Source organism: Cetorhinus maximus, chromosome 28 (assembly GCF_964194155.1).
Source record: "Cetorhinus maximus chromosome 28, sCetMax3.hap1.1, whole genome shotgun sequence".
Lineage (NCBI taxonomy): Eukaryota > Metazoa > Chordata > Chondrichthyes > Lamniformes > Cetorhinidae > Cetorhinus > Cetorhinus maximus.
Window position 1 is genome coordinate 15,818,223 of NC_135906.1, and position 15,732 is coordinate 15,833,954.

The 15,732-nt window shown below is 44.1% G+C and overlaps 1 protein-coding gene across 8 annotated transcripts in view; it reads right to left on the minus strand.

Moving 5' to 3' along the window:
- Positions 1 to 5,277: 5,277 nt before the first annotated feature.
- Positions 5,278 to 15,732, minus strand: part of LOC144668998 (uncharacterized) — a 54,623-nt gene continuing 44,168 nt past the window's right edge. For 4 of the 8 annotated variants that reach the window (XM_078531540.1, XM_078531545.1, XM_078531544.1 and 1 more), the window contains 4 exons: positions 13,792 to 13,950; positions 9,216 to 9,297; positions 7,754 to 7,783; positions 5,278 to 5,391 (listed from right to left, as the gene is read on the minus strand). In XM_078531540.1, the coding sequence (XP_078387666.1) occupies positions 7,768 to 7,783; positions 9,216 to 9,297; positions 13,792 to 13,950 (257 nt within the window). In that variant the 3' untranslated portion in view covers positions 5,278 to 5,391; positions 7,754 to 7,767. Of the gene's footprint in view, positions 5,392 to 6,475; positions 6,553 to 7,753; positions 7,784 to 9,215; positions 9,298 to 13,791; positions 13,951 to 15,732 lie in introns of all 8 variants that reach the window. The other 4 variants (XR_013573580.1, XR_013573581.1, XM_078531541.1 and 1 more) reach the window with 4 other exon arrangements.

Sequence of the window (15,732 nt, forward strand, 5' to 3'; positions counted from 1 at the left end):
CCTCTGAGGCAAAGAGCGAGGCTTGCTGGCTCTTCACCTCTCGGAGTTCCTCCTTGACATCGACCCCCATCGACTGCAGCCAGAGCAGATTCTGCATGTTTTTCTGGAGTCGGTACATTTCCCTCTGTTCCTTTCTAGCTTTCTGGGTGCCTTTGAGGATGAAAAACCTCTTGATGTTTCCTTTGATCGCTTCCCACCAGTGTATCAGGGACTCAGAGAGGGGTTTCATGGTTCTCCAACCTTTGTAATCCCTTTTGAGCTCCTCAATGTTCTCTGGGGTCAGCAGTTGCACGTTTAGCTTCCATGCCCCCCTGCCCACCCTCTGGTCCTTCTCTAAGTGGCAGTCAGCCAGTAGGAGGCAGTGGTCAGAGAAAAACACCGGCTTGATGTCGGTGGATCTGACTGCGAATGCACGGGACACAAACAGGAAGTCTATCCTGGAACGGATGGACCCGTCTGGCCGCGACCAGGTGTATCTACGCTGCGCTCCGTCTGCAGGGTTGCTGAAGACGTCGTGCAGCTTGGCACCCTTAACTATTTCCATCAGGGATCTGGACGTAGCGTCCAATCTGCTGTCGGCCCTGCTGGATCATCCAGCCGCATCGATGATGCAGTTGAAGTCACCGCCCAGCACTGGGAGCTGCTGAAAAACCTCTAACCGCTCGGCCCCTTGTGACGGGGCGTACACGTTAATTAACTGGAGTGGAGCATTCTTGTACATTACGTCTGCTACGAGGAGGCGCCCGCCCACCACCTCCTTAACCTTGGAGACAGTGAAGTTGCCTCCCTGCAGCAGAATACCCAGGCCGGAGGAATGAGAGTCGTTTCCGCTCAACCAGATCGCTGGCCCGTGGGACCACCATCGTGACCATTGCCTGTAGGAGTTGAGGTGCGGTATCACACACTCCTCCAGAAACAACAGCTCAGCTTTGACCTTGGCAAGGTAGTCCAAGGTCGCAACACATCGCGTAGTAGATTTAATGCTACCACATTTATGGATACAATCTTTAAACCCATTTTAAAGCATTTATTCTCTTACCAAACCTGTTGTCTCTGAGAGTCCCAGACCTTTAGTCTGCTCCTTCATACCCATAGTGTGCTCAAATTGCCTCACTTTGGATGGGCTGAGGAAATCCCTATTGGCAGTGTTCTGCTCAGGTGGCATCTGGGGGTCCGTGCAGAGAGCGGGGTTTGAAATGATCTTTGTTGGAGAAGCTTCTCCAATCCTCTCCCCCTCTGGGGCGTTGCTGCTCCCGGCTTCCCGGAGCTGGGGTGCACTGAGCGCCTCACTGCTCCCAGATTCCTGGGGCTGTGGTGCACTGGCCTCTTCGGGTTGTAGGCAAAGTTGGGGTGCGCAGGTCTCCTCATTGTCTCCAATGTTCTGGAGCTCGGGTGTCTTGTCCTCCAACTCCCTAGAGCTTTGCCGCTTCTTCTGTCGGTACCGCCCTGGCATTTCTTCGTCCGAAGAGCTGCTGCCTTTGTCATCTGTGTCGGATGGGAGACGCCTCTTGCCACTTGTCTGGGAAATGGCTTGGTTCCTTCTTAGCCCCTTCTTCCTTTTGGCTCTCTTCACTGTCTGCCACTCCCCCTGCTGCTTTTCCACTGCTGCCTCCTCCTCCTCCATTGATTTGCTCTCCTGAGGAGTGGGAGGTTCAGGGGGCAGTGCTGTTGATTGGCTGTCTGTTGCCTCAATCTTTTCCTCCACCTTGTCTCTCTCTGTGTCCTCCTTTGTCCCGTTGTTCTCCCTGGGGGCCTTGGTGGTTGGAGTGACACAAAGCATTTCTTCTGCTTCCCCCTCGTTGGCTTTGGCTGCCTGTGCATAAGTATGGCAGCGTTTGGGGCAGGTCCTGTAGAGGTGACCTGCCTCGCCACACAGGTTGCAGCACTTAGCCTGTTTGCAGTCTTTTGTCTGGTGCCCTTCCTGTTTGCAGTTCTTGCAGAGGACGGCGCTGCAGTTGGCCGCCACATGACCAGCCTTGCCGCATGAGCGACAAAGTTTGGGTTGCCCAGCGTAGACAAGGTAGCCACGGCTTCCCCCGATAGCGAATCTGGAAGGAGAGTGGAAGGTGGCTCCCTTACTGTCGGTCTTGAGCGTGACCTTAAACTGGCGTTTGCATGTCCAGATCCCCAAATCGTCTCTAACCTCGGTGGAGGATGGGCCAATCAAGCGAGCTGATTTGCCCTGGATGGCATCGAGTTTCATGAGTATTGTTGGAGCTGCACTCATCCAGGCAAGTGAAGATTCCATCACACTCTTGACTTGTGCGTTTTAGATGATAGACAGGCTTTTGAGGAGTCAGGAAGTGAGTTACTCGCTGCAAAGCCTCTGACCTCCTCTTGGAGCTACAGTACATATATGACTGGTTCAGTTCGGTTTCTGGTCAATGGTAACTCCCAGAGTATTGATAGTGGGGGATTCAGCAATGGTAATGCCATGGAATGTCAAGGGGGCATGGTTGGATTCACTCTTGTTGGAGATGCTCATTGCATGGCCTTTGTGTAGCTTAATGTTACTTGTCACTTATCAGACCAAGCCTGAATATTGTCCAGGTCTTGCTGCATATGGACATGGATTGCTTCAGTATCTGAGGAGGTACGACTAGTGCTGAACATTGTGTAATCATCTGCGAACATTCCCACATTTGACCTTATGATGGATGGAAGGTCATTGATGAAGCAGCTGAAGATGGTTTGGCCTACAGCACTACTCTGAGAAACTCCTGCAGCGATGTCCTGGGACCGAGATGATGTACCCCCAACTGATCACCTTCAGGTGCTTTTTGTTCTAGATCTTTTCTCACAGCTTAGAGCCCTGACATTGAGAATCACCCCGATGGCTCTTCTCTGCACTGCACTAAGTGCAGGAATGTCTTCTCTGTTTTTCAGTGACTAGAATTGAAAAGTGCTAAAGATATAGTGTGGTCAAGGCAAGACTGGTCTGCATTGTATTTCACGGTTTTGACTATGCAGTTCAACATTCGATCGCCTTTGGGACAGCCTGAGTGACAGTGGGCTCTTTTCAAATAAAAAGAGAATGAATGACTGCTGGATGGAATAGCGGTACAGGAGACAGCACAAGGCTTCATTTTTCTTACAGCTAATGGCAAACTTGACCTCAGTCCTATGTGTCATGGTTAACTCTTAGTACCATCAGGGTACTAGGGACGGGAATAAATGTTGCTTTGTCAATGTTGTGCACAATCCACAAGGAAATAAAGAAAACGCATTCTCTCTGTACCCTACAAAAGGGATGATTAATCATCTTTCAGTGACAATTCTCACCCTTTTTTTTGATCTAGCCACAGTAAAATGGAACCAAAGACTAACAGGAAAATCTGTAAAGGAACACTGGGTGATCTTTCAGGAGTTGTTGTTTCAGGTACAGGTGAGTATATTTCAACAAGGGCGAAATGTAGGAGAACTAAAGCCAGAGCTCTTTGGATGACAGGGGAATAGAAAATGTGATGAAACAGAAAAAGAGGGCATATGATGCATGTCAGGTGACTTCTTCACGTGTGAATCCGACCAAATACAATAAGTTAAGAGGGGAGGTGATGAGGGAAATGAGATTAGCAAAGTGAGAATATGAGAAAAGAATGACAATTAACATTCTGTTCCCAAAAAATGTAGACAATGAAAAGCTGTTTCCATTAGTTGATTGTACAAGGTCTAGGAGATGAAGACTTCAAGTTTTGGGCAAGAGATGCAGGAAGGATGTGAGGAAGAACTTTTTTTACGCAGCGAATGGTCATGACTTGGAATGCGATGCCTACAAGGGTGGTGGTGGTGATCAATGAACAAAGAAAAGTACAGTGCAGGAACAGGCCCTTCGGCCCTCCAGGCCTGCGCCGATCATATTGCCTGTCAAACTAAAACATTTTGCACTTCCAGGGTCCGCATCCCTCTATTCCTATCCTATTCATGTATTTGTCAAGCTGCCTCTTAAACACCACTATCGTACCTGCTTCCACCACCTCCTCTGGCACCGAATTCCATACACTCACTACCCTCTACGTAAAAAACTTGTCCCACACATCTCCTCTAAAGTTTTCTCATCTCACCTTAAATCTATGTCCCCTAGTTATTGACTCTTCCACCCTGGGAAAAAGCTTCTGACTATCTACTCTGTCCATGCCACTCGTAATTTTGCCCCTCAATCTCCGTCGCTCTAGTGAAAACAATCCGAGTTTCTCCAACCTCTCCTCATAGCTAATAACCTCCAAACCAGTCAGCATCCTGGTAAACCTCCTCTGCACCCTCTCCAATGCCTCCATATCCTTCTGGTAATGTGGCGACCAGAATTGCACACAATATTCCAAGTGTGGCCTAACCAAGGTTCTATACAGCCTATGGCACAACTGATGTATTTCTACTCCAAAATCCCTTTGGCGCTCTACTCCATCTAGGCTTACACCTTCTAAGTAATAAGTGACCTCCCTACTCTTCCTACAAAAATGTACTACCTCATATTTATTTGTGTCAAACTCCATTTGCCAATTATTTGGCTTTTTCTGCAAGCAACATAATAAAACTGCTCAAAGTGCTTCCCATTGGAAAAAGGCAGACCAAATGGTAGAGGATTTAGCAGAGTTGGTTGAAGGTAGTGAAAGGAAAGACTCTGAGATAGTTTTAAAAGAAAGAAAGGGAAGAGGTGATGCAATGAGGATCAAGTTCTTCAAGGCTGCGTTTGCTGCCCAGGCCGTGCATGCGCAGTTGTATGCGTGGCTGCCATATTTATAGGGGGCAACGTGCAGCAAGGTACATGCACGGCTACCATTCCACCATCTTTACAGGGGGCAATGTGCAACATGAGCCCAGTTTATTTATTTTCAAGAACTATGTACCATATATCAAAATAAAGCGGCTGCCAGTATTTTGTAAAATCATATCAATAGCAGGAGCAATGGACAGGAGACCAGAATTGGAGAACAGTACAGTACAGTATAGCTTGAGATGTACAGCTGCAAGAGTTACGGTGGGCTAAGAAAATGGAGGGATTTATTAATAAGGGCAAGATTTCAAAGGGAAATTGGACATTGAGAGGAATAAACTTGCAGGACTATGTAGATAGGACAGAGAATGGGACCAACGGGATCGTTCTATAGAGGGCTGACCTGGGCTTAATGCCCTTTCAGTGCCGTAATGATTCAATAACTTCTAGTACCTCCAAACCTATTTCCAACAATCAAGATCGGTTTCAATAATACTACATTCTCAGGTCTAAACATTTCAGCCAATAATAATTGAATACAAAGTGAATATGAAAAGCTTCCTGTTTTTATAGTTACACACCAACAAAATATACTTTGTCAACTGATTAAATGGTTAGTTTCCATGCTGCCAGCCCTTACTGGATAGTGTTGAATTTCCATCCTGACAAGGTTCAAATTCCTGTGAAGGGTAAAATGGAACATCAGCATTAGAATTTTTTGTTTTGGTCAATTTTCTCCCTTTCCTCTCCTGACAAAGATACAGTTTATTGGAGGCTAGGAAACGCCTGGTATCTCATTCCAGTGGCCATTCTTCACATCTGAACCTGGACATTTGGTCTTGGCAGACAATTCTAAGGTGGGAAACATGACAGTTAAACTAATCCTGTTCTCACCTGACATCCATTTTCTGGCAGGGTTCAATGGGTAGTAGCCAGGAGAGAGCCCCTGCCTGATTTTAACCTTAATCTAGAATTAATGAAACTAGTTGTAGCATTCCAACTATTGCCGTTGCTGAGATCAACGCACAAACCAAGGATGGAACCTGCAACCTGCTGCTCTCTGTAGCTCAATTATATACTGCTTTATGTAACTGAGCATATCTAAACCCTTACTAACAAATGGAGATATCTGTATGGGAAGTGGCAATGGACGATGCAGCAACTTTAACATTACAAGGAATCGCAGACTGCTTCACAGCTGGGGCTTAGATTCAAGCAGGACTAGGAAGGTCAGGGCGGTGACTGAATGTTCCGTCAATAGCTAGGTTTTAAGGGAGCTTTTAAAGATGAAGAAGGAAGAAACAAGGGAGGGTTACAAGCTGTGGGAGAGATATAGCTGAGGGCTGTGTTACATATGATGAAGTTGGCAGGTTGTGACTAGTGGGGTACCGCAAGGATCAGTTCTTGGGCCCCAACTGTTCACAATCTATATCAACGATTTGGATGTGGGAACCAAATGCAATATTTCCAAGCTTGCAGATTATACAAAACTAGGTGGGAATATGAGTTGTAAGGATAATGCAAAGAGGCTTCAATGGGATTTGGACAGGCCCAGTCAATGGGAAACAACGTGGCAGATGGTGTCCATGTTCATAAGTCACTGAGAGCTAACATGCAGGTGTAGCAAGCAATGAGGAAGGCAAATGATATGTTGGCATTTATCGCAAGAGATTTGAGTACAGGAGTAAAGACATGTTGCTTCAATCGTATAGAACCTCAGTTAGACCGCATCTGGAGTATTGTGTACAGTTTTAGTCCCATTACCTAAGGAAGGATATATTTGCCGTTGAGGGAGTGCAGCAGAAGTTCACCAGACTAATTCCTGGAATGGCGGGACTGACCTATGAGGGGAGATTGAGGAAACTGGGCATGGGCATTTTCTAGAGTTTAGAAGAATGAGAGGTGATCTCATTGAAACTTACAACTTTTTTTTAGACAGAGTAGATGCAGAAAGGAAGTTTCCCTTAGCTGGGGGGCTCTAGAACCAGGGGAGACAGTTTCAGAATAAGGGGCAAGCCATTTAGGACTGAGGAGGGATTTCTTCACTTAGGGGGTTGTGAATCTTTGGAATTCTCTACTCAGAGAGCTGTGGAAGCTCAATCATTGAGTATATTCAAGACAGAGATCAATAAATTTCTAGATACGAATGATATCAAGAGATATGGGGATAGCGCAGAAAAATGGCGTTGAGGTAGATGATTGGCCATGATCTAATTGAATGGCGGAGCTGGCTCAAGAGGGGCTGAATGGCCTACTCCTGCTGCTATGTTCCTAATTGAGGGTAAGTACAGTAAATCACAGCGGGAACAGCAGGAAGGTGGAACATGGGGTTGGGCGTTGGGATCTATTATCAAGAGGGTGGACTGAAGTTGATGCACTGGGGGAGGGAAGTTAATGGAGGTTAGTAATCATTGGGTGATATAGATGGTGGAATTTAATCAAGGAGAGGGTGATGAGGGCTGTACAGTTCTGGATGAATTGGAGTTTATGTGGAGTGAAACTCAGGAGGCCTACAACAAGGATCAAGCTGGAAAAGTCAAGTCAAAGGTAAGCGTTTCATAAGATTACATATCGTCTATCTGCATCCTTAACTACACTCACCCAGAATAGTTGATAATTCAGATAGACAGTATGTAGAAATTGAAACTGGATGGTTTGGTGAAGGATAAGATGTAAGCTTTGAATCTGAGGTCTAGGGTCTAGCACAACATTGTGCTTGTACTCCATTGACAATAACAGGAATGGGGATTATTAAAAAGCCTATAGTGTGAAGTTTCTAATGGGGCTGAGCAGTTTAGAATCGATCTTGCCAACGTTAATGGCAAAAGCCTCTGGTTTATCGACAACTTGACCATACATAGGCAATCACACAGCACACTGACAGTCATTGAATCGAGGGTGATTGGATGAGATAAGGCCGTGTAACATTGGCCTTTACATGAAAACTGACCCCAAGCTTATTTCTGAGAATTAGAAGGCCCAGGGTAGATTCAGTGCCTAGAGGCAATGCTTGCAAATATCTCTGTGACATAGATCACTCACCTCATTTTACGTTGTCACTTTTTGCTGCTTCTAAAATGTAACAGAAATATGAATTAGAGTGAACAGGCCAATGTTAATGTGCAAATTTGTTAAATGAAACTTCACAAATTCAGAAAAGCGAATTACATTTAGATACTGATTTAATGGAGGAATAGGACTAACAGAACAGACAAGATTTGTCTTGAAAGCATTTAAAGTTTATTTTCCTCCCAAATTAATGTTTTAATTAAACATTAAACGAAATGAATTCACTATAGTCTGAGTTAAAAGTAAAAGAAATGTTCAAATGCTACTGAAGCTAGAAGTGGCACTAACGGATGATGTGCTCCTCTCAGCTGATGCAAAGATTACTTCTCTAAACTGTATAGACTAGGACAATCCTAAATTTGATCTCAGTCTGCACTGAGTGAGCTTTCCTTAGCTCAGGCAACACTTAGGTGCTACAATTAGCTTCAGCAGCTATCATCTGTGCATATGATTGTTGGGTGAGGAGAGCATGAAGTTTCACTGTAATCTCTTCCACATTTAAAGAGATCAACTTACATTTATATAACACCTTACATGACCTCAGGAGTTCCCAAAGAGCTTTACAGCTACTTCTTAAGTATACTAACTTATATAAAATAGAAAATGTGATTGAAGGTTCAACCACCTTCTTCTCAAAGGAAATTAAGGATGGCAATAATTGCTGACTTTCCAGTGATGCCCATATCCTATGAAGGAATTAAAACAATAATGCTTTTGCATAGGGGAAGGAAAATGGAAAATTAACCTCAAAAACAAGTGATTAAATTAATAAACTTGCCTCATTTAGTAACATTCTTGCCTTGTTCAGAAAATTATAGATTTAAACCCTACCTCCATAGCTTGAGCTCATATCTTGGCACACACTCCAGAGCAGTACTGAGGGAGTTCTGCAGTGTCAGAGGTGCTGTCCTTTGCAAGAGATAAAATGAGATCCCGTCTGCCTGCTCTAATGGATGGTAATGATGTTTCAAAGATTCCATGGTATTATTCAAGGGTGAGCTAGAAGTTCCTAGTGTGCTGGTCCACATTCCTCCCGCAACCAACACCACCAAAAACAGATTAACTGCTTATTCATCTCACTATCGCCTGTGAGAATCTTTGTGTGTATAATGATTATACAGGCCTATATAATAGTTCTTGCACCTCAGAGTAACTTCATTGTATGTGAGACACTTTTTGAGGCATTTTGAGAGACATGACATTAATGCAAGGTTCTCTCTAATGTACAAATGATGTGGTCTGAGTATCACAGCAGAGCTCTTAAACTTAAGCTTCACATCTGTAATTTTCTCTTTCAGTCAGGTAAGGTTGGAAACATTTCCCAATTCTATAAGGGCCATGACAATACTTGTAACTTATAAATCAGATATTTCCAAAAACTATCCCACTTAACATGGTATTTTGAACGGGTACAATGTGTTTGCACCAGACTTACGTTTTCCTTACATTCTTTCTCGGGTGAATAAACCAGACCAACATCAGTAATATAATTAAACACACGATAACTGCTAAAATAACTGGAAAGAAAGGAAGAAAAAGGAGTTACCACGGCAGGAATGTTGGGTAAGTCCCTAGAACTATATAGCATCTGCTGATGCACAGAGCATACAACTGCATACTAAATATATTCCTAATGAGGGAATGATCGATTCGCTAAAGGTCCTTTTTATACTCTACGAGTGCTATACTCCAATGTGTAACAAGACAGACCCCCTTATCCTGATATAAAAGCAAAATACTGCGGATGCTGGAAACCTGAAATAATAACAGAAAATGCTGGAAAAACTTAACAGGTCTGGCTGCATCTTTGGAGAGAGAAATAGTGTTAACGTTTCAAGTCAAAGAAGAGTTTCAAAGAAGGGTCATATTCAACTCAAAACATTAACTCTGTTTTTCTCTCCACAGATGCTGCCAGACCTGCTGGGTTTTTCCAGCACTTTCTGTTCTTATTACCCTTTAACCTGCTTGTAGGATAGATCCACAAATGCAGCTATTGGCATAAGGTAGCTGGTTCTGGTTATTTAGTCATAGGTAGGGTGGGAGATCTTGTGGTGCAGTGGGTAGCCAGAAGCTTCGGGTTCAAGTCCCGCTCTGGGATTTGATAGCCACGGAAGGTGCATTCATAACATAGCCAAACAGGTTGATTATCAACCTGCAAATCCTTCCAATATACCTATGGCAGGTGACAAGAGCGGGAGAATCTCTTGGTCACCAGAACCTGCAGAAAGCAATGGCAAACCACTGCAGTACCTCGCCAAGCATAACCATGGGCCAACACATGGAAGTCCAGGGTCGCCAATGCCCTCTTGGGGCATGATCCGTGAACAGAGAGAGAGAGAGAGAGAGAATCATGGGTAGATGGTCTGTCTAAAGGTGAAAGAGTGGTGCATGGAAACACTGTCTAAAACTAGGTGAAATAAACCTGCAGATATAAATGCACATTATGCTGGTGGATTGTGTATGCCATTCCAAATCTCTCTATAAGCATGTCCTGATAATACAGCTATGTGAAAAAGAATATTAATAGGAAACTTGTCCATCCCTTCCCATCAGCAGCAGACGCGCAATATTCTCTCTATATGCTCTCTACTTAAAGGAGACAAACTGTTCAGCTTTCAACAGTATCCAGTTTCATCATGCTGTTGACGAAAAAGGAGCAGTGGGAGGTTGCAGATTTCCACTTTAATGCTATTCATCAGCAGTCCAGCATCTTTGAATCATTGCATGTTAAAATTGCAACGTGTATTTTCTCAATACCACTCCTTAACCAGCTCCTAGGAGTTAGTTCAGGGAAAGTGTGTTTGATAATTTCCCCCCATGTGGAGTCTGAATGATTTAGGAAGAGGCTAAAGCCTCTTTGACATTCAGAACAGAAGGTCTCAGAGCATTCTCCAGTTTGTGCTGAGCTCTCACCCAGGGCTGAGTTAGGGAAAACACAACTATCTGTAAAACTCCTGTGGTTAGGAAATTATGGCACTTATGGCATGGCACCCAATTTTACAGCCCCATCCCCCCCACCGCCCACCTGCCAACATTCCTCAAAGGGCCATAAAATCCAGCCCATGGTGTTGTACTGAGCCATACAGACCAGGAAGGTTTAATCCTTGATAAAAACAAAAAACTACTGCGGATGCTGGAAATCCAAAACAAAAACAAAAACAGAATTACCTGGAAAAACTCAGCAGGTCTGGCAGCATCGGTGGAGAAGAAAAGAGTTGATGTTTCGAGTCCAATGACCCTTCAACAGAACTGAGTGTAGTTAGGAGAGGGGTGAAATATAAGCTGGTTTAAGGTGGGGGGTGGGGTGGGGGGAGAGAAGTTGAGGGTGGGGTGGTTGTAGGGACAAGCAAGCAGAAGGAGCAGAGAATCAAAAGATGTCACAGACAAAAGGATCAAAGAGGTGTTGAAGGTGGTGATATTATCTAAGAGAATGTGCTAATTAAGAATGGATGGCAGGACACTCAAGGTACAGCTCTAGTGGGGGTGGGGTGGAAAGATTGACAAGGTATTAGTTGTATATTTAAAAATAATGGAAATAGGTGGGACAAGAAAAATCTATATAAATTATTGAAAAAAACAAAAGGGAGGGGGAAGAAACGGGGTGGGGATGGGGGGAGGGAGTTTAAGATCTAAAGTTGTTGAATTCAATATTCAGCCCGGAAGGCTGTAAAGTGCCTAGTCGGAAGATGAGGTGCTGTTCCTCCAGTTTGCGTTGGGCTTCACTGGAACAATGCAGCAAGCCAAGGACAGACATGTGGGCAAGAGAACAGGGTGGAGTGTTAAAATGGCAAGCGACAGGGAGGTTTGGGTCTTTCTTGCGGACAGACCGCAGGTGTTCTGCAAACGCTTGCCGTTTTAACACTCCACCCTGTTCTCTTGCCCACATGTCTGTCCTTGGCTTGCTGCATTGTTCCAGTGAAGCCCAACGCAAACTGGAGGAACAGCACCTCATCTTCCGACTAGGCACTTTACAGCCTTCCGGGCTGAATATTGAATTCAACAACTTTAGATCTTAAACTCCCTCCCCCCATCCCCACCCCGTTTCTTCCCCCTCCCTTTTGTTTTTTTCAATAATTTATATAGATTTTTCTTGTCCCACCTATTTCCATTATTTTTAAATATACAACTAATACCTTGTCAATCTTTCCACCCCACCCCCACTAGAGCTGTACCTTGAGTGTCCTGCCATCCATTCTTAATTAGCACATTCTCTCAGATAATATCACCACCTTCAACACCTCTTTGATCCTTTTGTCTGTGACATCTTTTGATTCTCTGCTCCTATCACTGCTTGCTTGTCCCTACAACCACCCCACCCTCAACTTCTCTCCCCCCACCCCACCCCCCACCTTAAACCAGCTTATATTTCACCCCTCTCCTAACTACACTCAGTTCTGTTGAAGGGTCATTGGACTCGAAACGTCAACTCTTTTCTTCTCCACCGATGCTGCCAGACCTGCTGAGTTTTTCCAGGTAATTAGGTTTACTCCTTGGTTGGTGCTGATTTAACTGATCTCAACCTGGGCAGCAAATGGGGAACTATGTCTAGCCTTAACATCACACTGCAGAAAGAGTCAGTATTTTTGGCTGAGGACAATAACAAAAAAGGAGCCAGTCTGTTGCCTGACTAACTTTCTATCTCCAGCATTTTCTGATTTTACAGTTTTTTTCTTTCTATTTATAGCCACAAATACTTCTGTTCTTAGGGTCAGAGCTGGTGCTAACTTTTCAATTGGAACAGTCAATCTAGAAACATAGAAAATAGGAGCAGGAGTAGGCCATTTGGCCCTTCGAGCCTGCTCCACCATTCATTATGATCATGGCTGATCATCCAACTCAATAGCCTGCTCCTGCTTTCTCCCCATATCCTTTGATCCCTTTCGCCCCAAGAGCTATAACCAACTCCTTCTTGAAAACATACAATGTTTTGGCCTCAACTACTTTCTATGGTAGCGAATTCCACAGGCTCACCACTCTCTGGGTTAAGAAATTTCTCCTCATCTCAGTCCTAAGTGGCCTACCCCATATCCTCAGACTGTGACGCCTGGTTCTGGACTCCCCCACCATCAGGAACATCCTTCCTGCATCTACCCTGTCTAGTCCTGTTAGAATTTTATAGGTTTCTATGAGATCCCCCCTCATAATTCCATTTCTCTGTCCTTCTCCTGTCCTTTCATATTCCTCTTTTATAAACATATATATAATTCTATTTACCATATTTCAGCCTCTGTCTGGGTTTCTGATAAGGAATTTCATGTTCTCACAGTCCTCTGTCTGAAAAAAGTCTTATTTTACCTTTGTCCTGCTTATCTTACATTTGTGTCACTGTGAGTCTTACATCTATTCCCTCTCATTCCAGGTGTCATTCTATTGAGTCCTTGTTTATCTTTTCCATGGCTCTAATATCCTTCCTACCATGGGATTCCCAGAACTGCATGCAATCGGCCAAATGTAGCCCAATGACTGTTTGATACAAATTTAGCATCACCCCCTTGGGTATAAAGCTCACAGTTCCACTTGCCTTTTCGACTTACTCCATCAATTCCTCTAATCTGTCACGGACGTTAGCCTGGATTTTCCCATGGATGCAGTGTCAGCAGGTTGTATGGTCATCTTCCATGGAAAGGTCTCCATCCCTAGAATTATTTGCACATGGAGGGTGGGTGGGCAGCCTAGTCACTGCTGGGCAGTTGGGCTAGGATGGAGGTTGAAATTTGCAGCAACAGACCTTGGAAGCTGGCTGTAATGAGAGGGAGAGGCAGCCACTGAATTGCCTGCAAAAATGTTTATATTTGCTTGTTGGTGCTCTGAGAATGCTTGCACTGATCCCTTTTCATTGGAACCCCTGAGACCCTTACCATACTTGATACTGAGGACTAGCAATGTCCAATTGGAAATTAAACTTAAGATCTTTCTGCAGCGTAATGGCCTGCTATTTTTTTATATAAACATAATGGGTATTGCAGGAGCTGAATGGAGTTTTCATAGTTACCAGTCACTTCACTACTTACTGATAACGATCATTCTGAAGCGTTTTTGCCCGAGTATCCAATAATTATTACGCTCAATAATAGGCCCATGTTCATGCTTATATTTATGTCTATGTTCATGTTTGTGTTCACGATCATTGTGGTGCTTATGAGCCTGCCTCAACTTTTCATCTTCTAAGTCTGGAAAGAAGGGAAAAGTTAGCTTGAACAAGGGTTAAAACATGAATAGTGACTATAATAACATCAGGCAGGTATCTGAACATAGATGAAAAGCAAAAAATCTGCTGGTGGTTGAAATCTGAAATAAAAATGCTGAAATTACTCAGCAGGTCAGGCAGCGTCTGAGCAAAGACAGAGAGATGGATATTAACTTTATTGTTCTCTCCACAGATACAGCCTGACCTGTTCTGTGTCTCCAGCATTTTACGTTTTTCTAGGGTATGCGAATATGTGCGCATGTGTTTCAGTGTTTGAACTTTGCTTGCACTTGAGACTGGTACCTCTGACCTACATCGAGAAAAGTCAGTAACTGGAAGAAAAGAAATACATATAATTTTGGGAACACTTCAAGAATGTCCTGTTCCATGACATAGCTGGCCGTTTTGCAAGCATTCTGCATATAATTTTGGTAACTGACTTGGATCAAATAACAGTAGCTTTCCCCTCACAATCTCAACAAACAAACACACACACACACAAACACCTGACCACTGGGCATCACAGTCAAACCAGCTCCTGTTCCATACACATACACAATTTCCATCAGATATCATTGGATATTGATTAGCTGTAGCACTGAGGCAAATAGGTGCATCCCTACTGCAGTGGAGCTGAGAATCACCAACTCAGCATAGGTATTGACCATGGGAACATCTGTGTCATATCACTGACTACCAGTGTGGGCACTGCATTTAGCCAGAATGCCTTTAGGGAACTCAAAACCATCTTACATCTGCCTGGCACCCTCCCATCCCTGCAACCACTTTTGCCAACACATAATGATTTGTTGCACATAGCCAGCAATTCCTCCCCTCCACTTGGTAAATACCTCATCCTGGTCATGGTATACAGGATATCTTCCAAACAACACACCAAACAGCTAACTACTCAGCTATAGCCAACTGTAACAGCCAGAACTCAGCAAAAAATGACTCCTTTCAAGAAAGCCCTTCATAACAAGATTAAAGCTTCCCTACTAAAGTGCATAGTATGTTTACATTTTCCATAAAATATCATGAATTTAATCATATGCAGTTGTAGAATGTGTTAGCTGTGTTTTGTTGGGCTCTTGCCACCTAGTTAGAAGATTATGTGCGCAAGTCCCACTCCAGAGACTTGAGCATGTTATCTAGGTTGAAGCCCTGGTGCAGTAGTGGAGGAGTGATGTGATGTCTTTTGTATGGGACTGTGGTAATCTGAGGTGCAATACACCTTTAAGAGAGTGTGATCAGATTGACCATGTGACTGTATTACCCAATTGCTGTGTAGCGTGGGCGACAATGTTAATCTGTAGTTTTAAAATAGGGTCTGGTTGGAGAAGCACACATTGTGTTAGTGCTCTGTGCCTTGTGTAAATAAACAGCATGTGCTTCATCTTATATTGGTCTCTGCGTCTGCAGTATATTGTTTGCCAACTCACCCACCGGCAGATAGGCGTGCAACCGTGTTCGCGAGTGAAGTGACCCAAAAGAAGGGACATAACAACTGGCAACGAGGCAAAGCACGACCAGTCGACGACACCAAGGAAAGCTGCGAAAATTCCACTGAAGTGAATCAGCCATGCCTTACAGCCCTCACCATAGTCGTCGAAGTTATCTCTCTCCAGTATGCCACAGTTTGGCCGTATCGAACTGTTCTAATCAGACAACTGATGACTGGTCACATTATATTGAACGCCTCACGTTCTTCTTTTTGGCTAACGACATATCAGGGGAGAAGAGGCAGGTGATCCTCTTATCGGCA